The 27,044-nt window shown below is 42.9% G+C and overlaps 1 protein-coding gene across 2 annotated transcripts; it reads left to right on the top strand.

The window, feature by feature from the left end:
- Positions 1 to 206: 206 nt before the first annotated feature.
- Positions 207 to 27,044, top strand: strip2 (striatin interacting protein 2). 2 transcript variants are annotated; one of them, XM_085375498.1, is made up of 22 exons: positions 207 to 366; positions 5,396 to 5,465; positions 9,925 to 9,999; positions 11,784 to 11,918; positions 12,151 to 12,271; positions 13,543 to 13,611; positions 14,298 to 14,404; positions 14,524 to 14,651; positions 15,759 to 15,947; positions 16,310 to 16,360; positions 19,507 to 19,739; positions 20,381 to 20,446; positions 20,535 to 20,598; positions 20,881 to 20,952; positions 22,102 to 22,176; positions 22,489 to 22,586; positions 23,363 to 23,489; positions 24,300 to 24,400; positions 24,609 to 24,675; positions 24,774 to 24,878; positions 25,066 to 25,270; positions 26,794 to 27,044. In XM_085375498.1, the coding sequence occupies exons 1-22, from the start codon at positions 346 to 348 to the stop codon at positions 27,042 to 27,044; spliced, it is 2,430 nt and encodes an 809-aa protein (XP_085231624.1). In that variant the 5' UTR covers positions 207 to 345. The 2 variants fall into 2 exon arrangements, with proteins under 2 accessions (XP_085231624.1, XP_085231623.1); XM_085375497.1 differs by having other exon boundaries at positions 207 to 456.

Here is a 27,044-nt window from a genome sequence, read left to right as displayed (position 1 = left end):
TGTGGCAGCTCAGCAAAGGGGATGCAGCAGTTATTTTTATAAGATGTAGGTGCTTCTAATACTTTGAGCCATTCAACCTCCACTTTAGTACACTGACATCGTTTTGGTTCCATGTGTCAGCTGATGCGACTCTATTTAACTCCGCCCTCTCGGTTCGAGCAGGGACAGCGAATCAAACATATCGGGAGGGGGAGTCGCAACAGCAGCAGAAGGAGGAGGAGGAGATCCTCAACTTGGCTCTCCGGAGTCGGTCCCCCCCTCCTGACGCGGTGCAGTCTTGAGCTGTCCACCGGATCGGTATGCACTATCCGCGGAGGAGGAAGTGAGCCGAGCCGACCGTGAAAGATGCAGACGGAGGACATGGAGGTACCTATCATTAATAACCTTAACGATAACGGCGACAGACAGAGGCCGAAAGGGAAAGATGTGTTCAAGGATCAGCAGAAGGAGTCAGAGGTAAATTCAAGTACAGCACAGCGGGCTCCCACAGCTCCTGGTACAGGAGCGCACTGGACGGCTGTGTGTGCGTACGTGTGTGTGTGTATGTGTGTGTTGTTGCTGGGAAGCTTTCAGATCAGCTGAATGTCCTTTCCATGCAGCGAGTCGTCTTTGCTCCAGAGCATGCATGCGGGCAGACGGCGAGGTGTTATTTTGGCAGCGGCTCCTATAAATAACCCAGCGGTAATCCTACAGCGGTGCTCAGCGTGGGGGACTGCAGGTGGTGAAATGTGACTGCTGCTCCCAGGACCACCGAACGTAACTGCATATCATATTTATGTCCTCGTGGTGTCCTTATGGCATCTGGAGTGCATCCTCCATTTAATCAATCAGAGAATCGGATCGGTTTTTGGCAGTCCGCCTGCTCCTCAGATGAGCATTTATTGGTTTTATTTGGTATCTTTGTGAAAGGAGGGATTTGGTTTAGTACGCTTTCTTGGAAACTGAAATAAAAGTGGCTGCCAGACAATAAAACATGTGCAAATTTAAAATCTTTGAGGTTTGAACTACAGTATGAGTGATATACTGGTGGCACAATAATAAGCCGATGCTGGCCTGTTATAAATTTAGAATTGTTTGGGGCGCGTCAGAGACCTAATTTGGATGCTACAGTCCCACTAAATGTACAGTTGTTTCCAGTCCCATACATATCACTAGCAGGTGCCCTCCTCTGCCTTCTAGCTAGCTCTGGAGGCTGTTATCGTCTATTGTAAACTGATAAAAACAGAGAGGCACAAATGATGAAAATATGTAGTCAGCGTAAACGTTGTGAGTTAGAAAGTTTGTTTTTTTCCAATCTTCTGCCTGATTTTAGTGAGCTTGTGCAAATTGTACCCTCAGTTTCCTCTTCTTAACCGGAAGGAGTGGGACCCATTGTGCTCTTCTGCTGCTTCAGCAGCAAAGATGCTCTCCTGCACATATTGGTTGTAACAAGTGATCATTTGAGCTACCGTTGCCTTCCTTTCAGCTTGAAGCAGTCTTGCCATCGGAGAAATCCCAGTAGATTATCACCTTTCTTCCCCCATTCTGATGCTCAGTTTGAATTTCCGCAGGCCGACTTGACTGCATCTACATGCCTAAATGTATTGACTTGTTGCCACATAACTGGATGATTAGTTATTTGCATAAACAAGCTGTTGAACAGGTATACTTAATGAAGTAGCTAGCAAGTGTATGTAAATAGAATATTGAGTAATATGTTGATATTAGAGCCTTTTTACTGTCTAAGAATTTGTACCTGCAAATCCAGTGAGTTTGTGTTTGAACTGCTGGGTGTACATTGGAATCAGCCAATAAATTTTTTTTTTTTTTTTTTTTTTTTTTTTTTTTTTTTTTTTACATCATTGCAGTATCCTTTTTTTGATAAAAAAGACTGAGGCGGTCCCATAGGTCCGGTGTATAAGCATATTTTCTGTGGTTTAAAGAGTGTTTAGAGCCACCGTAGACGCTTATGGGAGTCACCTTCTGTAATATGGACCTGTAAGCTGTAATCTCCTCCGCTATTTCTAAACTTGACTGGCGAGGCTTGTTGTTAAGGCTCCCTCAGTGCTCGGCAGCTATAATTCATCCTCCTCATGAAAAAATTACTAGATGATGGGCTTCATTGGTGGGGTTACTCGGTCCAGATACATAAGAGATGTTACTCAGAGTGCGTTGAAGCCGAAACCATTCAGAGTGCTTTGAAAGAGGACGCTGAATGTTTTTTGGGGGAACTAGAGCATATTCATCATACGGTCAATGGATAGGGGGTTGGGGGTGAATGAATGAGGTTCCCTGGCCTCTACAGTTGAACCAGGAATCTCAAACCTTACTCAGTCGTGTACGTGACTGTTTGTCTTTCTTGCTGGCTGGAGTGGTCATCGGTTGTCCATGTTGGCATATGTTGGTAGGAGAGGGGGCGTTCAGCCTTGACACTGCGCCCGGTGTTTGCACGCTGATGCGGTGTAGAGCGTGCAAACACAGGAGCCGTGCCAGTTCAGTTTGGAGCCGGGGCAATTTTGGTTATCAGCTGGTGGCAAAGAGAAGAGGAATGGTAAACGAGAGTGAATGGGGGAAAAATGAAGGAGTGGAAGAGAGAGACTGGGTAATTGTAAGGAGAAATGTAAGAGTAGCAGCAGACGAAGAAGAGAGAGGAGAGGCATGAGAATTAAAGAGAAACATAAAGAGACGTGTCATTTCAGTTTGGGCAGAGGAGTTAACTTCAGTTTCAGGGATGCCAATGGAGGACTGAGGGACTAAGAGACTCAGTAATATAATCTATTTAAGTAATTTATCAAGGCTAATTAAGCCTAAGTGAAAGTGTTAAAGGCCTTGAAAACAAGTCGCCTCAATCACTTTTACTTTCAGGAGTGGGCTCTTGCATGGTCACACAATTTTCAGTGTAAGCTAAACAGTTTGGGTTGTTCTTGAATTTTTGTATAGTCTTCTGCATAAAACTAATCGACTAAGAAAACTAGTAATCCTTGGAATTTTATGCATTGTTTAATTATTAATGATGAATAATGTTAATAAAGGATGGTTTTGTAATAGCTGTAATATTATAGTAGCTACTAATCAGATGAAGTTCACTTGATAAAAGTTGCCTGACAAAATTGTTTGTTCTGAAACATGTGTTTGTAATGCATGAAGTTAAAGAGAAGACCAAAAATAAGAACAAGTCCAAAGTAGGAATGTCACACTATCAGAAATGTTGTTATTGGTACTGGTACCAGCATTACTTACCTTAAAGCTATAAGTTAGATTTAGAGCCTAATAGACATGGGAGTTTTAAGACGAATACCATGCCGATAATTGACGAAAATTCGATATTTCGGCCAATGTTTTTTTTCTGCTTTCAGACACAAAAAGCATAAACATACTTCTCTAATATTTGTTATGTGCATTTATTTATAAGTCTTTGGATTCTTTAATTATCTTGGACCTTAAAAAACAATGATTTCATTGTCAAAGATTACTCCTTTACCTTCCAAACATATGTTTGAAATAGGGAAGTTGCCCCCTGGTGGAAAAAATGTGCAACAGCAACACTCAAAACATGGTTTAAAGGCATTTCTCCCATCTATTCTTTACTTTTGGCCGAGCTCTAGTTAGGGTCTTGTGATGACACTAATTTCTGTCCTCTGCTCTCCTGGGCTTTCTGTTGTGTATGTTTTATCATGTGGGCTTGTCTGTGTGTAAAGCCCTTTCTCACATACACTAATGTGAAGACATTAATACTCAAGGTGTAGATGACTCTGTAAATTACCGTGAGTGCCGTAATTCCTCCCCGGCAAGTGTTAATCCGTCTAAAATGACGATATGGCTCGTTTTCATAACTGTCCCTAGAAAATAAAACCCTTACCACTGTCACCAACATCCCCCTAGCTTTGGTTCACCCGCCCCCTTCAAAAACAGACAGCCAAGGATAAACACTGCAGAGCCTCCCTTCTGCTGCTTTAAGGGTCACGATAAGCATTTTCCTTCAATCATTCTGACTCCCAAGTGGTTTTCATTTCCTGGTTTACAAGTGCAGTAATGACATCAAATTGTGTTGCTCAGGCTCTCGGTCATAAACAAACTGCCATCTGATGTCCTGCATATTCTACTTCCTGCTGACTTGGTTGCAGCAGGTATTTATAGGAGACATGGCAGCACACAGTTATTTAACCAGGATGCCTGACTCAGAGAGCAGATCCTTATTTACAGTCCTGGACCGGTCCCCAGGGCGGTTTGCACAGGGTTAAACACGGCTCACACCCTTAGCCTGAAGCTAAGTGCTGCCAGGAGCGTTTCTTAATTCTCATTAGTATAACATGAATCTTTTATAATCCCTGTAGAGAAATTTCGCTTCACGTTATTATCAAGCACAACCCTTTCACCACTTTGTTCCTACCCTTACAAGGTTTTAAAAGCCTCTCTGTATGGCTGCATGCTACTTATTGTGCAGTGTGTCTTGGTGCAAGTTAGTAAGGTGTCATTATGTGTACTGTGCATCCTGTTTCCCTGCAAATGAATTTGTTTCAAAAGGACAGTGACTGCAGGCCTTTCTGCGAGCTTATCTGCCCATCTCCCTCTGTTGTGTGCGTGCGATTACATGCTTACCCTCCCAACTTTGGTTTTACTTGTTTAGATGTTGAGAAAGGCTTCATAAAATGCATTCATAATTTATTAGGTCTGTCTTGGTCATTAAGCTAGCTAGACAAAAGAGTCTGAGGCTGCTGGGAGTGTTGTTAGTTTGGCGAGATCTCGGACAAAGTTACATTTTTCAGTTGTCTTGCCCTAAGGTTACGCTCTAAATATGACTGTGTGTGTGCGCGGGTGCGTGGATGACATACTGTTCACACGCTCACAGATTCTGAGTGTTGCGATTGCGTGAAACATAGAAAATGTGTGCAGCCTGTCTCGTGGGTATTTGTAAATCACAGGGTGAGGCTAATGTCAGAGCTTAGAGAGACCTTTTCCTGGATACAGTGGATAATCTGCTTTGATATGGGGGTGGGGGCATGTTGACTCCTGTGCCTTCTCTTTCCTCTTGTTCTGGTGCTGGCTAGGGAAAGCCTTCTCTGACTGTTCAATTAGGCTGATTAAAGCAGTAGCTGTGTGCGTCCATAGAGAGCACCTGTAACCATGAGTGAGTGGCTCTGCGTAAGAGGATCTCAGAGGAAAGATGTAAATGACTAATCAGCACTGCCTGAAAAAACAGCCACCAGTAAAAAGCCATGGTGTGTGTGTGTGTGTGGGTGATGTGTGTATGGATGTGACTGCAAACCGAGTACATAGTAATTGTAGGTGTTGGGATATGTAAATATCCCACAGTATGTTTTTTGCATCTATTTCAATGTCTGTGGGCGTTTGGGGAAACTGTGATTAACTGAATTCAGCTACATTATGTGTGCTAATGTGTGTTTTGCTCTTGCAGAGCTCCATGGAGTCTCCAAACCTGGAGTTTGAGTACGGAGACACGGACACACTGACTGCAGAGCTCTCTGGTAAGACCACAGACCGTCATCCGTTGGCTTTGGACTTTGTATTCGAAGCCTCAGAATTACCATTTTGACCACCGCTGCGCTTTTGTGGCCGTATTTGAATGACAGGTGCGAAGTTTCACCCATCAAAAATGGAGCACAGCCATCTGGATGGTCAGTACCACACAGCGGGCCATATTACTCGTCAAACGATTCCAATAAAATTACTTTAACAGCCACCAAAAGCGAAAACACGATGCAGGTGCAGATCAGCGACTCGATTGACAATCTGTGTTGGGACACCTGTCAGTCGAAAAGCTGCCAGAGCAGACTTACAGTCATGTGAAAAAGGAACATTTTCACAGGGCTCGATGCAGTGCTGTGCATCTAGTCTGTGCATAATAAATATTCTCCATTGGGGAGGAATTTTGGCTCACTCTTCTTTACACCGTTGCTTCTGTTGATTAAGAGTCACTGACGTTCATTTATACAAAGCTCTCTTAGGGTCCCACTGCAGCATTTCAGTCGAATTGAGGTTTTGACTGGGCCACTGCAGTCATTCTTTGATTCTTTTCTTTTCTTTTTCAGCCTTTCCCTTTGTAGATTTGCTGGATTGTTTTGGAACATTATCCTGCTGTATCTCTCAGTTTTAGCCAAGCTTTAGCTGTCAGACAGATAGCCTCACATTTGACTCAGATATGGACTCAAATGTGAAGGCCATTTGAGTACAGTTATGTTTAGAATACAAGTTTGAGATGATCTGAGCTTTGTGACATGGCGCAGAACATCAGAACATGGCTAAACAATATTGGAGTAGGCTTTCACATTTAAAAGATACTTTGTCGGTACTAAGAGATCCAAGATATGCCAAGAAAATATCCCCCAATTTTTAAGCCCAAACCAACCTATACAGAGGACTTTGCGGTTGATCTGTCTGCAAGGTACCCAGGTCCTGTGGCTGCAAAACAAACCCAAATCATCACCCCTTCACCACCATGCTTTATAGTTGGTATCAGATGTTTACCCTAATATGCTGCGTGTGCTTTCCATCAAACATGGTGCTGTGTCTATTACAGTCAAATGTCACCTCAAACACTTTATGTTGTAAGGCAAACACCCTACAATGATACAGAGAAAACCCCAGCCGTGAGACAACCCCCTCTGAGTAAGTACTTTGGTGACAGTGGGAAGGTAAAACTCCCTTTTAACAGGAAGAAACTTACAGCAGAACCAGGATCAGGGAGGGGCAGCTGTCAGCTGTAACCGGTTTGTTCAGATGCAACTTTGCAAATCTAGTGTTGAATAGCAGGACCTGGCTGCTTCTTTTTCTCCTAATTCTTATGGAAGCAGTGAGTGTGGACTGTATAGACTGCTGTGAAAACTTTCTCATGACTGCAGATCAAAGATCTATGTCTGCTTGTTATGCATGACAGAGCTCTTCGCCCACAGAATTCCTACGGTGACACCCCTGTTTCTACTTAGCATAGGAACGAGAATGTGCCATTGATTTGAAAAATAAATCAAACATCCACATTCCTCAGGATCCTTTCAGCTGTTTTATGTTACACATGCAAACAAAGAGAGTCGGCGAGAACAGCGATGAAGGCGCAGAACAAAAATCTTTTGGTGCGTGCTGGTATTTTTTTTTTTTTGCCACGCACAGAAAAAATGACTAACACTAATCATTAACACTGATTATTCATTCAGAACCGCAGCATCTGTGTAAGGTGGTGACAGCCTGTACTTGACTTGGAGCTTGGTTAATAATGTTCCTTTCAGGGCCGAGTACAAAAAGATTATTTAGAGAGCATATTATTTATTTTCTCCGATCCGGCTGGTGTGCTGAGAGAAACGTTGAATAAGTGTGTCGATTTGAAGTCAGAATGATGGTCCACCTGGTAGATGGCAAACGGCAGCTGATTTGCCAAAAAGGTTAGTCACACACAAACGGGCAAGACAGTCACCGCGGCTTTCTGCCGACAGCTCCTCGGGGTAAGGGAATGACGACTGCTCCGAGAACAGGAGGAGACGCGTGACTGTGTGACGGATCTTTAGACTGCGCATGAAACAAACCAAGGAGGACAGCTGCTCAAAGCATCAGAGCATATAATAAACATCATACGGTTACAATAATGTGAATGTGAAGGGGATGCATACATACAAACCTGAATTTTCATTATTATATTATAACTTATGGCAGAAAATAATTCATCTCCTTAATTATATGCAGCATTTACAGTTTGTCATGTGCATGTGTGCTTTTTGTGTTGTGCGTAGTGGGCTGCAAAGTCGTCCTATTTCATTCTCCTGCTGGTCTTGATGTAGGTGTCTTATTATAAGTGTCGCTATAATATTGAAAGGCCCTTAAGCTCTGTAAAAATCTGGGATTTCCGAGTTAAATTTGTTGTTTTTCGCTGTAGATGGAGGTCTATCTGTGTCTTGACCTCACCCGTCGAGCGTGGGCGGACGGATATTTTGCCAATTCATAATCTCTTTGGCTTTTAGTAGATTGCGGAATACGTTTTCTTTGCACTGCATTGTTATTTGGGTTATTTTAATCGGTGTTTGCACAGCACTGTTGTTGTGAGGCTTAGCTCTTGGTTTTGCTGGGCTTTGGAATGAAGGTTGTTTAGAGAGATAGATGCAGAGTGATTTTAAGAAAAAATCAGAATTTTTGCATGCTTGTTAGTGGATCTGCATTCTTATTTACATGCATACAGCTGTGGTTACAGAGTATGTGCTACTTTATTAGTTACACCTTGCCAGTACTGAGTTGGACCCCTTTTATCCTTCAGAATGGACTTAATTCTTAGTGGCATCAATTCAACAAGATGTTGCACTTTCACCACCACATCCTCACTGTGCTCTTTTCTATTGAGTGACATTTAAATGCCCACACCGCCATCACCACAAGCCTGAACCATTGACATAAGGCATGATGGATCCTATCAGATTGTTCATGACAAATTTTGACTCTACATCCAAATATCGTAGTAGAATTTGAGTGTTTTTTCAGTCTTCTGTTGTCCAATATTGTTGAGCCTATGGTAATTTTAGTGTCTTCTTAGATGAAAGGAGTGACACCTGGTATGGTCTCCTGCTGTAGCTCATCTGCTTCAAGGTTCCATGTGTTCAGAGATGCTCTTCTGCATACTTTGTATTGATTGATTATCTGAGTCACTGTTGCTTTCCTATCAGTTCAAAACAGTCTGACATTCCTCCTCTGACCTCTTGCATCAACAATGCATTTTCTTCCAGAGAACAGCCGCTCACTGGATATTTTCTCTTTTTCAAGCCAATCTCTGTAAACCCTAGAGATGGTTGTGTGTGAAAATCCCATTAGATCAGCAGTTTCTGAAATACTCAGACCAGCTCATCATCCACATTCAAAGTCACTTAAATCACCTTTCTTCCCCGTTCTGATGCTCAGATTGTACATCCACAGTCATCCAGGCTGTGTGTAATTCATTAAGTTGCTGCCCTGTGATTGACTGATGTTTGGTGTTTGGTGGTGGGTCTACCTTGGGACTAACAGATTCCTACCACGTAAAAGTGCAGTGTCTGTTGGACTCTCATTCAGATCCATCCCTAGCTCTTTACAAACCTGTCAGACGCACGTCTCTGGGTGTGACTGTACTGGTCTATAATGGAGGGACATCTTATCATCACGTTTATTTATATGTACATTATATGAAGCCGGAAATGAATTCAGACTTATGATAAACACGTCTTCAATTAATTCTTTGTCTCCAATGTTAACAGTAAATACATTTATTTCGTTAGAGCTTATACAAGTCTGCAGACTCAAAAAACTTCTGAAAATCAGTAAAATGTGAATTTCTTTTCTATCAAGGAAATCTAGGACTCTTGGGATACTACGGAATAATTCATCTGGACAACTGCTGACTGAAATACCACAGCATGGTTTGATTTATCCAAGCCTTTTGGAGCAGATGCTACAAAAACATCCCAATTGCATTACAATATTGAACAGCTTCAACACTGCACAATGCAGTTTGGGGAGTGCTGGATTTGAGCATTTCATTTTTAGCCCTTAACTTTAAAAGCCTGACGGGGTACTGTCGTCAGTTCACCGGGCCGGCAGCATGGACGCACCCAAGTTTGTGAATGTGATAACTTAAGAGCAAGTTGACGTAGGAGCTTCAAGTTGATACCATAGGTATATCTACTAAAGATCTCGGGCGAGTTTGAATCTCGGTGAGCTCAACCTTAAAGTCAAGGTCAGAGGTCAGGTTTTCTCAAAATCTTTTGATTCGAGAACAAGGCGCTGTAGGATTTCGAATCCTCTGCTAGGAGGCTCATCTTTCTTCTGATGTATTCTTTTCATTCTCTTACTCTTGGGGAATTATTAGCGGGTTTAAATTGCTTCTCAAGCTCTAGAATTAACTGGAAATTGGTTTTCCATTACTGAGTGGGTTATAGTATTTATTTCATCCCTGATTGTATCCTGTTGTGTCCACAGAGCTCTACAGTTACACAGAAGAGCCAGAGTTTGCCCTCAACAGAGACTACTTCGAGGAGGACTTCAGAAGCCATGGTAATGTGTGCGTGTGTGTGTGTGTGTGTGTGTGTCCCTTCAAGTTCCAGAATTACAAAATTGCACTTGCACACTAAAGGCTGTAAAAGCGACGTGTTCAATGAGCTGCTGTGGTTTACAACCTGACCGGTGAGGTGAGGCGAGGCGAGGGTGAGCAGACACATCAAAGCTCTGCTCTTTTAAGCTGTTCAAAGAATTGATATCCCTACAGATTGAAGGGGCCACCCTTAAAGCATGTGATTAACGTTTGGTTATCGAGAACAAAGTGGCTTTTCCAGTCTGTACGTCGGCGTTATTATCAGCCTGACAGGATCGAGCTTTAATACGGTGTTGCTTTATCTGCTTTTGTGTGGAAAATTGCATTAAATTACGTTTTTCCTGTTGAGCAAGAAGAAAAACTTTCTTCTTGATTTATTTTATTGTGACAAAGTCGGGTTTTCTGTATTGAGGGAGGTATTATTTTTAGGTTTAGGGCGTTACATCAAGTCCTGCAGAGACGGTGTCGAGGCGCCCTTTGTAGACGGTTTGAATCAGAAGTGAGTGGTCCTCGCCGTCTGTCACTTTCCCTCCATGCTGTGTGATGATGAATAGCAGAATTAGATGAGAGCTTCACTGTTTTATGGAGGAACAGAGGACAGAGCTGCCTGTTTGCATCACTGTCTTTCCATTAGTGTTTATATGTGCGGTTTCCTGTTTGACTCGTCCTTTTTGTGGACGTGTTAGTGTAGCATGTGAGAGCTCATCAATGTTTTATGCTGCTACCCTCCCAGTCACTCTCATGAATTACAGTTATTATCAAGGCACGTCTAATTGATGGTCTTTGCTGTTTAAAAAAAACGTTTTTTGTGATGTGTGCTGAAATTAGAACGTTTTTTGTGTGTTTTCCTTGCACAAGTGAGAGTGTGTTAAGTTGAAAGAGATCAGTGAGGATGCTTTACTCCTTAATGCTTATCACTGCCTGTCTAATCAACTGAAGAGTCTAAGAGTAGAAGATGGGAGGAAAAAAATGCCATAGTCCCTGCTAGAGACTGAGACATTTCTGCAGTGCTGCTGTTTTTGTAGTTGTTTGAGGTGCACTCAGACTTAGTTTTTGCTAGTCTTAAAAATAGTGTTTTTTTTAAAGCATACATCAGGTTTCTCCTCATTGCTTTCAGCTATCTCCAAAGCTAATGCAGTGAGCCACAACATACAAGTCTGCCAAAATATCTGAATATAATGGATTCCCAGATGGCAGAACTAACAGCTACTTTTGCAGTTAGCTTAATTAATTGCATGCACGGCACAGTGCAGTAAAATTAAAGCTGGAAATTTGCACTTTAATCACATCTTAATTGTTTGATATGTAATCCACTGTGATGAAGAAAACTCCTAACGAGAACAGGAAATGATAAGTACCTCGTTTGTGCAACAGCCAATGAGAATCCTGGGTTTACGACATCCATGTTACTATAGGAAACGGCTTTAGTGCAGCACGTAGCAACTGCATCATTCCTTGACCGTAGCAAACCAAGGTACGAGGACTGTGTCATTATTATAAAATTATTTATTCTTGTTATTTTGAAAAATTAACTTCCCTGTAGATTCAGATTGTTTTCAAGTTTCTTTTCCTCACTTTTTCCTCCACTTATTCCTCCACTCGCATAAAAAAATGCTGCAAAGTGCATCAAAACTTTGAAAAAGTCGACACAGATACACTCGGAGTTCTCTAAGGCACAGAAAAAAAATACAAATTAAATTTATCTGACTGCAACCTTGAACCTTTTGTTTCTGTGTCCTTTCTGCAGCTCGAGGCAGGCGGTGGATCGAGCTGACGGTGGAGGAGCAGAGGGCGTATGTAATGAGGCTGCTGGACGCGCTGGAGGTGACGGACAGGGACAAGAGGCTGAAGGTGGCCAGGGCCATCCTCTACCTGGCTCAGGGTGTGTGGGCTGCACAAAATACAAGCCTTTTTCACAGCAGACATTTAGGTTTTAGAGGAAACGCACATGTCTTGCTGTTAATATTAACCATGGCTAAGTCTTCAACAAGGTCGTGACAGTGAGCCAGAATGCACAGCACCTGAAATAGAATGATTTCATTATTTACACCGGTCACTGCTATTCTGCCATCATTTGCTTCGAATAGTCATCACTTCTCGCCTTGTTTCTCCAGGAGTGTTTGATGAGTGTGACACAGAGGTGGATGTCCTCCACTGGTCCAGGCACAACATTTTCCTGCTGTACGACATGGGCATCTTCACAGCACTGCTGGAGCTGCTTAGCATGGAGATAGAGTGAGTAAGACACCCTGGTTATAAATGTAACATTGTTCTTTATGCAGTGCTGCAGGGATGTTTCCAGGCTGGGGTGCGAAGCGCTCCTGGGGGAGTAGATGCTCCATCGCCCTCCTCGCCCTTCTTGTGGATCGCCTCAGCTGCAATGCCCGTTCGGGTCCCCTTCGCTGGGGCGCCCCCGGCGGGTTGACTTAGAATGAGTGCAGACTGTTTAATTAAAACAAAATTATCAAAAAGAATAGAACAATTATAGAAAACTGAGGTACAAACCTCTGTCCTATCGCAGATTTATTATAAGAAAAGTGGAGATTCAAACAAGCTTTTTATGGGCTGGCATAGAAGCATGCTGCTGCCATCCCATGTCCCCTTGTAGACATGCCCCTGCAGTGCAGTGAAAAAGTTTCTTTTTTGTTATATTTCTTACTCTTACATGTTTCAGATCATCAATTTTTAACATTAGACAAATATAAACTAGTAAATACAAAATGCAGTTTTGTAAATGATGATATCATTAATTGAGTGAAAATGCCAACCTCGTCTTGTGTGAAAAAGTAATTGCCTTGTAAACACAAATACAAGTTCACGTCTTAGTCTAACTCAGAATAAGTAAGGGAGAGAGGGGCTAGCATTCCCTGGGGATCAGAGAGAAAACAGAGAGAGAGAGAGAGAAGTGAGGAATATGCAGAGGCTGATGAAGATGGTCAGCCAGGCAGAGATGAAGCTGAAGCTGAACAGACAGATGGCTGTGATCTAATCATAAATCCAGTCCATCATTTGATGATGTGGTCAGTTAAAGATGACTAATGTATGCAAACTTGCCACTTTAGTTACATGGTCATATACAAATGTAATGATACTGGGAGCGCATTGTAACTGGATACATAGCACTACACCTCTGTTCTTAATTACTTCAGAGAGGCAGAGACACATAAAAGGCTGCTGAGGAGAGACTATAGGTAGCGCGCCGCCTGTGATCAACAGACCCCTTCACTGGGAACGTGGCGTGACAAAGGCTCCTTCAAGCCAGCTTTGTTGCTGCTGGTGTCAGCCTCAGTTGGGCTTCAGTGCTGCTTTGTTGTTACATAAGCTGCTGCGAGGCATCTTCAAGTTGCATAGAGCTGCAGAGCAGGGCGGTTTCAGCAAGACGAGCAGGAAAAACATGATGAAGTGTTAATCATACAGGTACAGGTAGTCTCACCTGCGATGTATTCAGAGACTGGCTTGCCACGTTCAGATAATCCACTAAAATCATGTAGCGTTTGTTCCCGCAGCAACAGCCAGGCGTGCAGCAGTGCGGTGAGGAAGCCTGCCATCTCTCTTGCAGACAGCACAGAGCTCAGGTAAGCAGCATAAAACCGATTCAACTTCCTGTCTGCTTCAGATCAGGAGGCCAATAAATACCGTTTAAAAATAACCAAAATGCTTAACTTCATGCCATCTGGCCTAATCTGCAAAATGTAATTGTATTCGCTGACTGTTGTCCTCACATTCATTTTCACTCTACTTCTGCCTAATGAAATTGATTTTTTTTTAACACAACAGGCCTTACACACAAACACATGAAATCATACGATTCACACACATACAGTAGCGCCGTCTGTGTGTTCCCTAGATGAACACTTACAAATAATTACAAGCTAGACGAGTGGATTTGCCCTTAATTACTGCCGCAGAACCGAAAGCCATTATAGTCCTTTTGAACCGAGCGAGAAGCTTTGTTGAGCGAACAAAGCATTTAATGTACAAAACACCACCTGTATTGCATCAGATAATTACGAGGGAATGGCTGCATTATCCAGCCAGAGCTCGGAGATTATTTTTTCCTAAATGCGCGAGCAATTTGCAAAACCAAGCGCTACTTGCTTATAATTTCCTCTGTTATATCAATGATTCTTGTACTTATAGGCCATTTAGGGCCATTGTATCTGGTCAGGGCAGCAGTTAAATGCATGCCACACACAGACAAATGCACACATAACCTCAATGTGTCCATGATGAGTTCTTTGGATGTTTCTTTTTCTCGCAGAGTCTTACTGAGCATCATGTACTTGATGGTGGAAACCATTAGAGTGCAAACAGAAGACGACCGACCTGAGTGGATAGCAGCCAGAGAGACCTTCAAGAATGAGCTCGGTGTGTGCGTGTGTGTTTATTCAGTATTTTGAAGTTGCATGAGTATATCTTTTCATTGGCTTTCATGCTGCATGTCATTTTATTCCATTTAAAAACATTGCCTTTGACCCCCCCTCCAGCTTCTCCTCTTTACAACGGAGAGCCCTTTGCTCTACTGCTTTTCACCATGGTGACCAAGTTCTGCAGCATGAACGCGCCACACTTCCCCATGAAGAAAGTACTACTGCTGCTGTGGAAAACAATACTGGTCAGTGTGTTACAGTCATGGTTGTTGCATGTAATGCAAATAAATCTATTTCTGTCCATGTCTGCATTTTTGTTTTGCTTTTTTTTTTTTTTATAAATAAAACAAGTTTCACAAACACTCAGCGCCCACTTCATTATTTAGACCTTGCTGGTACCTGGTTGGGCCTTATTTTGCTTTCTTAGCTGTGTTAATAGTTGGTGGCATAGATTCAACAAGGTGCTGGAAATATTCCCCAGAGATTTTGGTCCATATTGACATGATGGCATCGCACAGTCGCTGTAAATTTGCTACTCTGTTGCATTGACATCTGGTTTTATGCTGCTGGAAGCAGCAGTCAGAGGATGGGTACACTGTGGCCATAAAGGCATGACAAGGTCAAAAACAGTACTGTCTTGTAGGCTGTGACGTTTAAATGATACAAAATTGCCACTGCGGGGCCCAAAGTGTGCCAAGAAAGTGTCCACAGTATTACACCAGCAGCAGCCAGAACGGTTGATACAAGGCAGGATGGATTCATGCTTTTATGTTGTTTACACCAGATTCTGACCCTGGCGTCATCAAGGCATTTTCTCCCAGAGAACTGCCAATCATTGGATAGTTTCCTTTTTTTTAATACCATTGTCAGATGGCTATGATGTGGAAAATCTGAAATATACACAGCCCATCTGACACTAACACCATGCCAGGTTGAGCCACTTGGATTGTCTTTCCTCACCATTCTGGTGCTCAGTTTGAACTCCAGCAGGTCGTGATGACCACGTCTACATGACTAAATACACTGAGTTGCTGCCATGTGATTGGTTGATTGGGGGGGAAGTCAAACAGGCTAATATTGCCCCATGATGGGAAGGTCGGGGGTTCGAATCCACTGAACGGCTACCCTGAGCAAGGTACCGTCCCTGCACACTGCTCCCTGGGCGCTGTACTGGTGGCTGCCCACTGGGTGAATGGGTTAAATGCAGAAGAGTTATTTCCCTATGGGGACTAACACATACACATTATTGTTTACAAAATTAATTCCGCTGTTAATAGACATTACTTAAACTTAGTTGCTAATGTTTTATAACAAATGAATCATTGTTTACCTGGGTCTTTTCTGTCTTTCAGTTTACTTTGGGAGGTTTTGAGGAGCTCCAGGAGATGAAGGTGCGACACCGGGAGCGTCTCAACCTGCCCCCACTGCCAGAGGACAGCATCAAGGTGGTCAGGGCCATGAGAGCGGCCTCGCCCCCGGCCTCCGCCATGGAGCTCATCGAACAGCAACAGCAGCAGAAGAGAGGCCGCCGCAGCCGCAGGGTACTAGCCCTCAAGCACACACGGATCTCACACTGAAGCTAAATCCATTTAGACAACGTTTAGGTGACAGTGTCACTTTAGTGTATATTGCTGGCATGCTGTTATTAATACAAACTAATGTAATGTTGATCAGTTTCATCTATCTACCCTAGTAGACTCTCACTCTCTAACTCTTTGCTGGGTCACCTTTTTCCAAAAGTTCCAACATCATCAGTTCCCTGCTGTAAGTCAGTGACCACAGATGATCTTGGTGCTCGGACAGCTTTGAGAATCCCAGCCTCTCTATTTTTTTTAATACTACAAAGTTTGACTGGACAGGCTTCCTCTTTAATTGCCCCTCTTCCTTCCTTGTGTCCCCACAGAGTGCCTTTGTTGATAGCTTGGAAGGAGACAGTCCTTTTCCCAAGAAGCAGGTCTTTACCCACAAGTTCCCTCTTATTCTCCTGCATTTTCTTTCTGCACTGAGCTAGACTTTTTGCACTCCTCTCCCACATCCCTGCAACCCGCCCCGTGCAAAATCTCCTCTCTCTGCCACTTTGGCTTCCTTTTTCTCCTTCTACCTGCGTTTACTTTTCTCCTCTACGTGTCCTAACTGTTGCCATTTAAAACTCATCCAGTCCCGACCGGATGCACTGCACTTGTCAGATAATTTACCTGATTTAAATTGGAGTTTGAAGTTATCCACTGGGCAAACTCTTTAGTGTTTGAATAGATAATGGATTGGCAAAATTCTGATGTTATAGATGGTTTTGGTGCAGCCTTACATTCTGCCTAATTTCTAATACTCCATTTAATTGTTTCCAGCTTCATGCACATGTGTGTATTTCTTTTGCTTTCCTTTAAGTCTCCTGTTATTTTAATCATTTTTGCATGCTTCTGTTTTAATCCTCCAAGTGTCCCTCATTCCCTTCCCCTGCTTTGCTTTTCCATTTTGTCTTCTCCCCTCTTTTATTTGTGCTCATATTCCACTATTTTCCCCTCTTTTCGTTACTCTTTCTTCCTCCTCTTCCTCCTGGGGCGGCAGGGTTTGAGGGACAGGGCTGACTTGCTGGCTGTAATCACTGACGCTGGAGCAGTCCCATAAAGAAAGCTCACTTCAGACATCAACAGTAGGAGCATCTCCCTTGTAGTTTTCATCACATTGCTACTGGGTTTGGTCTCAAAAATCACCTTGCACCGTAGAGTGTGGACTAGGGGTCAATGTCTTTAAAATGCATTCATTGAGGAGGTGAATTGAGATCACCGCTACTGTAGTTTTACTTCTGCAGGTGCTGTATTGTAGGTTTCAGTTGACCTCTCTCGTAAATGGATGGCATTAAAAGCAGTTGCCCCCTAACCCTGGTAGAAAAAACCACTAGCTTTACCTCCCACATAGCAGAGAATGGCTTTTCCATAGAGAATGGCTCACGACACAGTCTCACCTTCTCCTCTCCCTCTTCCCACTCCCTCGCTCCCACCATACACTCACTATTAGTGCTCACTTAGCATTAGCGCTACCACTGATACACCAATACTGTACATCAACTCCAGTAGCTCAACTAATGCCCCGAACGCTGACTCATGCCTGATGCTTGCACTCTTACCACAATCATTCATTGTAGAAGTAGAAAACAAAGATGCTTTGTGTGTGTGTGTGTGTGTGTGTGTGTGTGTGTGTGTGTGTGTGTGTGTGTGTGTGTGTTTGGCACTTAAGAGTTCAATATGAACACTGTCTTTTTGAGACTGCCGCTTGCGTTTTTACCCGTTTCTTCAGTGCAGATGTGTGGTGTGTGGTAAGTTTAATCAGACATGCTGCTTGTGGTGTTGTGGAAGTCTTTCTTCAATATATCACATTTGTTTCACAGGTTTTTGACAGGACACAGTAACCTAAGAGAGTTAAAAGAACATTTCAAGAAATCTGTTGCTTCAGTTTTTTATGCGGAATATCTGTTAGCTTAGCATAAAGACTTAAAGCGTAATAAACATGTGTCTATGTAGGTTTCCAGCCATCCAGCTTATTTCAGTCTCACGCACTTGAGGTGAAGGCAACTGGACTTCATGTAGCAGGGGACTTTATCAAAGAGTGTTTGGTGGCTAAAATGGGACAAACTGCCTGTGCCTGACCGGCCTCAGTGAGGTTAAAGGAAAAATAGGATTCAGAAGTAAATAATAATGCAAAGGGCCGAATGCCTCCAGGTCTGGTGTAGCATGACGTGCAATTAAACAGCTAACCCAACTCTAAGCTAATGTTAAAAAACAAATAAATATCCTCCTATAAGGTTTTTTATAGACTTTTTATTATTATTAAACATACCTTAGCTCTAAACCTCAATAATTTGCTTTAGGGGTGCTGGTTGACAGCTTAAATATCAATGACCAAAAAGCCCAAAGAAACAGTTAGCTTAGCTTTGCGTATTAGTATAGTATCAGTATTTGATAGTATTTTGATAAAACAAACATAGTTCCCTCCAAACGTCAAAAAGACTGCTATTACTGCTTCTAATGTGTGTTAATTAGTGAGCTTTAAAGGTGTTTGCAGATGCTATAACACTACATTTAATATGGAATGATGTCAATTACTTTCGTTTAGCTTCAAGGGGAAGCTGCCTCTTTCTATTTAAAGGTTAAGAGGAAGGCTATCACTGCCTCAAAATAATGAAATTTGATATTAAGTGAGCAATAGAGGTGGAGATCCCTAAAGCTAGCCTCCTGTATACAGCTTCATATTTAAGTCACACACATACACATCCACCCACACAGGTGTATTCATTCCTGTGTAATTAGACCACTTCACAGGTCTGTGTGGGTGTGTGCAGATATATTGCGGTTTGTTTTGCTGTTAAGAAGCTGTGCACATTTGTCATTCTCATTATTGTAACTGTGACATGTAAATCTCAACATGTATTGACTTCAGCTTCACTTGGGTCGTAATTAGCCTCTGTGCTAAGGTGATATGATGCATAATAGTGGAGTCAATCTTCTCCTCTGCTATCCTTTAGCAGAGGAGAAGATGTATTTCCCATTGAGGTACACTTACACACTTTTTGAAGGCTGTGTGTTTTCAGTGTGACCAGTATGTGGTGCCTCACAAATACCTCCGTCAGCAGCTTTCTTTAATACTCCTCCTGCAGCAGGTTTGCTTCAGCTGTCCCTGAAGAGTCCTCACACTGAGACTGCATTGCTATAAATTATATACTATCGGTCCAACTACTAACCACATATGGAACGCTTGAGCTGAAAGTGTGTAGTTTTTAGTATGCGTGTGAATTTTTTGGCACTTTAATTAAAACACATCGTCTTATGGAGTAAAAATGGTATCTGGTGCACTGCTTCCTGCAGTCTAGATAGAAGCACCTTAATTCCTTTTGCATGATTTTATATACATTTGCAGAGAAAAAGGTGCTTAAAGCTGATAAACTCACAGGTAAAGTTTATATGGTGGATTTTCAATCACTTCTTGGTTTTGCAGTGAAAACTGAAATTTATTATGTCTTAAAAATTTGGACGAGCTGCTAACTCCTTGGTTGCACAGTAGGTGCATATCTGACCTCCTTCCCCTCCTCTCCCCTCTGTCTCCCAGCCCCTGGTCAAGCAGGACAGCTTGGACACGTACAACGAGCGAGACCCCTTTAAGAACGACGACGCCCGGGACGAAGAGGAGGACCCTGAGGACACGGACAGTGGTATTGAGGGTGAGGTAGACCCTCTGGACCGCGACGTCATCATCCAACCGCCACCACCGCCACCTCCTCTAAGACCACCGACAGAGAGGGTCAACTTCCCCAAAGGTCTTCCTTGGGCCCCTAAAGTCAGGTTAATAAAAAAAATGTTGTTGCAATCTGTATTCCTAAAAGTCAGAAAGTTGTTCATGATATGACGTTTTATTCTACAAAGGTTCCAAAGGATTGGTTGGTTTGTTACCACGGTGACCACTGGGGTACAGGAAACTTCAGCTGGGACATGACGGGAAGGTGGTGTCTGTTTCCCACCCTGGTTTCGAGAAGTTAAAAGTAGATCTTAAACACAACCTCCTCCAGATTTCTCTCCTCGCCAACGTCCAACAATATGCTCTCCATCTGTGTATTTCAGACACAAGCCTGGGTGTCTCTGCAGGGGGCTGCTGTTGAATAATACATCTCAGAGAAGACAAACACGTTATAGCAGTGCATCAGTTAAAGCCTTTTCTTTAACTGAGCCGTGTCACTGGGCGCTCTCGTTACTGTGTGTTTTTTCTTTGGTCAGAGCGCTGCATCACACAATGGTGATTAGACTCTGATCAGTAGGAGGTTCTTAACCCTTCTCACAGAGAACAGCAGCAGCACACCGTGTGCCCGATGAGATTTGAGAGGGAGTTGATGCAGTACGCTGTGACCTTGTGTTGTGTGCGTTTATGTGGGTGTGTGCGCACATATTTGTGGCTTAAATCTCGCTTAAGTCTGCTCCTGTGTCTTCAGGGAGAAAGACATCGAGCACTTCCTCGAGACGAGTAGGAACAAGTTCATCGGTTTTACTCTGGGGAAGTAGGTGCTTCATCTAAGACTGTTAAATATCTGTATTCATTCAGTTTTTGCCGACTTCTTCATTCGAGTGCTGTTCGTTACTTTACAGTGACACAGAAACCCTGGTGGGCTTACCCAGACCCATCCATGAGAGTGTCAAGACTCTTAAACAGGTGAGTGTGGGAATTACTGTGGGATTATTTTCTATGTTTTTGACTTAGTAAGTCATTCTTACACAAATTCACATTTCTAGATGCCCTTATCCACTTCCTTGTGGATATAGTCTCCGTTAATCAATACTCCCACACTGTTGAATCCTCTTGAAATTGGCCTCCCACTGAAAAATCCATAACGTCTTCATAGAACAGACTGATATGCTTAATCACACAGCTCTGGGTGTCAGCCGACGATGCTAATTAACAATTATTCTCATATGTTTTTGTTTTTTTCTCCAGCATAAGTACATGTCCATTGCTGAAGTGCAGATCAAAAGGGAAGAGGAGCTGCAGCAGTGTCCACTGACTCTGGTCAGCAATCCTACCAGGCTTGTGTATAATATAGAGTGTATTACAGGGAGCAGGCACAACTGTAATGATTTCTCCAAGCACGCCTGATTTAAGACTTATTAGGCTTATGCACCAGACACAGTAACCTCACAAATACATTAAAAATGAAGAAAGTACCATTCCCATCAAGCCAAACTCTTTGCCAGCTATACATATTTAAGGTTTAGAACTGCATCTTGCACAGTTGGCATAAGCGGTCCTTCAGATCTCTGTCCACTGATCAGCTACAGCCGTAAACCACCTGCCTGATACCGTGCTGGTGCCACGGCAACATCTCTGCTCCAGTGTTGTTGGAGCCTCCGTGTATCCGACGTGTTCCAGTGACTGCCGCGGGCATTTACTTGACATATACAGTACATGAATCATAGGACCCCAGGCTTCCCAGCAGAAGGTTGCATCCTAAATGTCTGAGGTCCTCACCCAAACTCTGCGGGTGATAACAAACACCTGTGAATGTGATTCATGCTGCTAGTGTCCATGACCTTATCCCGTCAGTCACTACCCACAGCTTGTGACAGCAGGTGAACATAAATGAAAAATATATCTATATATACCGGAAATATATATATGCGTGATACTGCATAGATCTAATTCACATAACTGCAAAGTATTTAACCCCATGCTCAATGCTTATGTAGGTTATGTCGTGGTCTCTACAAAGATTCACTGCAGAAGTTTAAATCAGCCACAAGTCCACAGCATTGCAGTTTTTTGGAGCATCTCCAGGGCAGGTGAAGCCAGTAGGACCACACTGGCTGCAAGAAGGAATCATGTGATCCAGAGATCTGTTAATTCTTACCAATACAAAGACATTGTTTTGCCTTTGGACAGATGTTGTCAGCGCGGTAACATTAAAACTGTGTGAAATACAGTGGCTGATGTCAAACTTGAGCATGAACGTGAATATAGGTCTGGTTCAGCAACATTAACTCGATCAATTGGCTGTGATCACATCATGTGATTGGCTCTAATTTCCCCAATTCTGTCAGTGTTGAGCTTATATCTGCCTTTGTTCAGGTGTTTGAACTTAAATTTGGAAGAAAGATTCGAATGTTGCCCTATTGAGCACTCAGTGTTGACTTTCCACTGTATGCACGTGTTATCTCCCAGGGTGAAGAGGAAGTGGAGGACACAGCAGCAGAGATGCTGTACCTGGGAATGCTTCCCAACCTGTCACAGTATGTGGTGAGTGATTAATGATTAAATTCTCACCGGAGTTATTGACCTTTGTTTAATAAAACCAGCTCATTAAATCTTTAATAGTCTAACACAGAGTCTCAGTGGTTAGCAACTGTCTCTGTACTGGTTTCAATCATATTTCTGATAGCACTTCGTGCTTCTTTTTTTTAGCTAGCATTAAATTATTGCACATTATCTCATATGAAATGTGTTTTGTGGAGGACAAAAAAGCTTACAAGATTTTTAAGAGGGTACTGTAGAAACTTGAATGATTAGCCTGTTATTATTCCTCTATTTTTGTGTTCTTTTTTGCATCAGATTGCCCTCCTGAAGCTACTGCTCGCTGCAGCTCCGACCTCCAAAGCCAAAACGGACTCCATCAACATCCTGGCTGATGTGCTGCCTGAGGAGATGCCGTAAGTACTGCAGAAAGACTGCTGGGATCCTTGACTGTCTTTCTTTTCTTTCCCCTACCCGTGCTGCTGTTTTTTTTTTCTTTATTTTGTCATGATGCTGTAAATATCTAGAGCCATATTTAGATGAGACAGTTTTGAAGAGTAAACACACTTTTGCCAATAATGCTCAGCGATAATTAAAAAAAGATGCAGTGTGGAATAAAAAGAAAGAAATTCTCTCGGGAGCATCTTTGCACTGCTGTTTATGTACGATTTATTTTTATTTTTGTCTAATTGCTTGGCAAGAAAAAAAACAGCCTGCTTTTCTTATGGATTTTCTCGGCTGTTAGCACTGGTGGAAATGCACTACTTGTGGGTTGTTCGTGGTCTGTAGGATGGCTCTGTTTTAGATTCGCTGACACGCCAATGAAAGGAGAGACAGTTTTCCTGATGCAAAAACACCCACTCAGAAAAAAGAAAGATGTCTGATATTTTCATGGCTGAAATCCATTTCTTTCTTTTTTTTTTTGTGAGCGTGTTTTGAAACTACGCACTCGCTCACCTGCCTGAGCTGGCAGCAGAACCATCAGAAGGCCATACAGGGTGCCTGGGTTCAAGTCTGCCCCAGTTTGTTTCCTGCGTGTCTTCCAGTTCTGTCCTGGCTAAAAAAAAAAGTTTTTTAAAAAGCCCAAAATAAATCTTATTCGGTCTCCTTCTGTGCCTGTCACTTTGTCAGAGAAGTGATTATACTGTTAAAGACCCAAAGGCCTTACAGTTACAGCGTGTGTTTCTTTTAGTATCACCGTCCTGCAGAGCATGAAGCTGGGAATCGATGTTAACCGGCACAAGGAAATCATCGTCAAGGCCATCTCTGCTCTGCTGCTCCTGCTCCTCAAGCACTTCAAACTCAACCATATCTATCAGGTTACACACACACACACAGACACCTTCACTGTGCCCTCCTACATACACCTTAACTTACTTTTCCTCCTCTTACATGTCACCTCTCTTCCCTGATAAAATCCATACACCTCCCCCACTGTAACCTCCCCAGTCCTGCGCCTGATTAATCAGTCAAGTGTGCCATCGCTTTCTCCATTTCATCCTCCTCCCCCCCTCACACGTTTGTAGCTTTATCTTCACTCACAACTCGCAAACCCCTGACTCAGCCACACAGACTCGTAATTGGAGTTCATCTCAGTGAGGACGTAAAACTCACTGAAAAATGATTCATCCTCATTTCTGGTGCTTAGTATCTCAGTTTTTTGTTGCTTCAGTGATTATGAATTTTTCTGATGCTAGTAAGGGATATCTACATAGTTGAAAAGCTGCTCTGTAAACTTAGAATGATAGCGCCCTCTGTTGCAACTAAAGGAGATTACATGCTGACACAATTTTGAAGGGGAAAGCGGCTCCAGTGGGAAGCCAAATCGGTTGCGGATTGTTTGAGACCCACACAAACTCGGCATTGAGATGAATACTGTAGCTTCAGCATGAGAAATGACCCCACTTGGCTCCTGATCTTTTCCACACTCAGCAGTAATATTGGGTTGTTTTTTCCCCACACCCCCCAATGAAAAGTCTGAAATGTGTTTCATTATTTTTACTATTATTGACTGATTGATTGGCTTTCCTTTCTTTCAATACATATCACTAAATGTAACCGTTGCATTTTCAGCCATGGCTCTTCTCCAGACTGTTCCTCACTGCCGCCTCCTCTTTTTTTCCCTGCAGTTTGAGATTGTCTCCCAGCACTTGGTGTTTGCCAACTGTATCCCACTCATCCTCAAGTTCTTTAACCAGAACATCATGTCTTACATCAGTGCCAAAAACAGGTAGGATCCTTTTCTCTCATCCTTTCGACTTACAGCGCCATTTACGTCACCATATTCAACCTCCGACGATCAGTCGCACAAGCATCTGTTTGTGTAATAACCTAAAAGAGGTTCATACAGATTCACATTAAGTTACAGGTGACAGGTTGATCTGCAGAGTTATCAGTTTTTGTCTCTCGTTGTTTGTTTCTGTGTTTTCACACTATAGTATATGTGTGCTGGACTTTCCCCATTGTGTGGTCCATGAGATGCCTGAGCTTACAGCTGAGAGCCTGGTGAGTCACACTGATTGAGCCTCAATGAGTAATAGTCAGCTAAGAACGTAGCGCTCGCTGTTTAATGATGATCTCGGTGTCTCCACGTGTGTTTTCAGGAAGCCGGAGATAGCAGTCAGTTCTGCTGGAGGAATCTGTTTTCCTGCATTAATCTGCTGAGAATCCTGAACAAGCTGACCAAGTGGAAACACTCGAGGACCATGGTGTGTAAATCTGCATTAGTCTGCGTCTCATAAGGAAGCCTTAGGTTGGAACACCCACCTGAATTCAATATCTTTATATTGAATGCAAAGTGATATTTGCCTCCTTACTAGTGTGCATCCTGTTAAAGGGACATTTAGTTTGTAAGATTCCTTCAATTTGCTTCATTATATTTAATCTTTCTTTCAGATGCTGGTTGTTTTCAAGTCTGCCCCCATCTTGAAGAGGGCTTTGAAGGTGAAGCAGGCCATGATGCAGCTCTATGTTCTCAAACTGCTCAAGATTCAGACCAAGTACCTGGGCCGCCAGTGGAGGAAGAGCAACATGAAGACCATGTCGGCTATCTACCAGAAGGTCCGGCACAGGCTCAATGATGACTGGGCCTATGGAAACGGTAAATAGCAGCTGGCAGAAGTAGTATGCTGGGATTTGTTGAAACAGGGATTTTCTGCTTACATTTTGAAAAATATCACGAAAACCCCCAAAAATCTGAAAATACTGGCCAATCAGAAGCTACAAATAACACTGTGCACGGAAGCTCCGTTTTCACTGACCTAAAACATTGTTTATGTGTGGACAAAAGGTCAAAAAACACGTCTCATGGGAAGAGAATATATCCTTGTGTACTGGGGAACAGCCATCTGTTTGCACAGTTCAGTTTGATTTACTAAAGACCAGTTTATGTTTTGTGACTCGTGTGCTCTCTGGGTTTTATTTCATTTTTACTCCTTTTAACACTTTGTCTAGGAATTTTTCTTTAGCCAATTTTTATCCAATTTGGAGCAACTGATATGTGATTTTGGGGACAGATACAAAAAAAATCCTTTAATAAATATAGCAACGCATATTCTTTATGTATAATACACATACAGTATATCTAAACCATAAAGTTACTGTAACTTAAGTGAAGAAGGCATTTGTTCTGCACCATTCAGCTTTGATGACTCTCTGCTACCTGTGCTGCAGTGCTGAACACATAGAGCAACCTCTGCTGGACAAACGCTGTTATAACAGCACTTCCAAATTCAGATTTTCTGCAGTGTGCTTTAAAAAAATGTCAGTATGCATTAATATGTCTATGATAAGCCAGTGTCTGACTCTTAGTTCACAGTGACAAAGTACATTAGCTAAAAGAAAAGATAATGTAGTAAAAATATAAATAATACAAATTAAAAATCCATCCATCCATTCGCTTCCGCTTATCCTTTTCAGGGTCGCGGGGGGCGCTGGAGCCTATCCCAGCTGTCATAGGGCGAGAGGCAGGCAAATTTAAAATCCGATTTAAAAATGCAAAATAGAATTTTCTAACAGCGTTTTAATGGGAACAGCTGTGACAGTTTTATTGTATGCTTTATGATGATGACACAGGGTACTTATTATGTTAGTCAAAAACTGTCGAGTGGAGCTTAGTAAATTGTAGTCTGATAGGCTGGAGTCACAGATTAAATTAGGAACATCCTGCAGCATTGCTCAGAATACATTCAGTTTAGCCTTTTAGATCTTCCTAAACGAAGCAGTCACAGAGCTAATTGGCCCCAGCAGTGCTCCTCACTCAGAGCTGATGAACAGAGAGGAGACTGCAGCATAATGAACATGTGTACCCGGGGCTGTGAAAACAGGAACGTTCAGGGTAGTTACTGCATGTATGTGGGTGTTTGTGCAGCTGGTTGCATGATTCCTATACTGTCATATATGTGTGTAGTACAGTTGTCCAGCAGCCAATGGCAAACTGTCTGGTTTGTGTTGCTATGGCAACACGGATGGGGGTGGCAGTGGGGTGGGGGGACTTTTCAGGGTCTCCATCCCTGCTGGGAGAGCAAGCAAGCTGTCACTGTGAGCGTGACAGAGAGAGCGGGAAAGAGTAGGAGATAGAAAGAAGAAGCAGGCACTTAAATTCAAATTGTGTAAAAATCGCAGATATCGACGCACGGCCGTGGGACTTCCAGGCAGAGGAGTGTGCCCTGCGGGAGAGCATCGAGAAGTTCAACAGCCGCCGCTACGAAAGGAACAGGAACGGAGATTTCGCGCCCGTGGACAACTGCCTGCAGAGCGTGCTGGGCCAGCGCGTAGAGCTGCCGGAGGACTTCCACTACAGCTACGAGATGTGGCTGGAGAGAGAGGTCTTCTCGCAGCCAATCCAGTGGGAGGGCCTACTACAGAATCCATAA

The sequence above is a fragment of the Diplotaxodon limnothrissa genome, linkage group LG17 (genome assembly GCF_057381915.1).
Source record: "Diplotaxodon limnothrissa isolate DT_005_m linkage group LG17, D_limnothrissa_male_GT1.1, whole genome shotgun sequence".
Lineage (NCBI taxonomy): Eukaryota > Metazoa > Chordata > Actinopteri > Cichliformes > Cichlidae > Diplotaxodon > Diplotaxodon limnothrissa.
The sequence above is the reverse complement of the archived record's forward strand: the minus strand, read 5'-3'. Positions and strand labels throughout refer to the sequence as shown.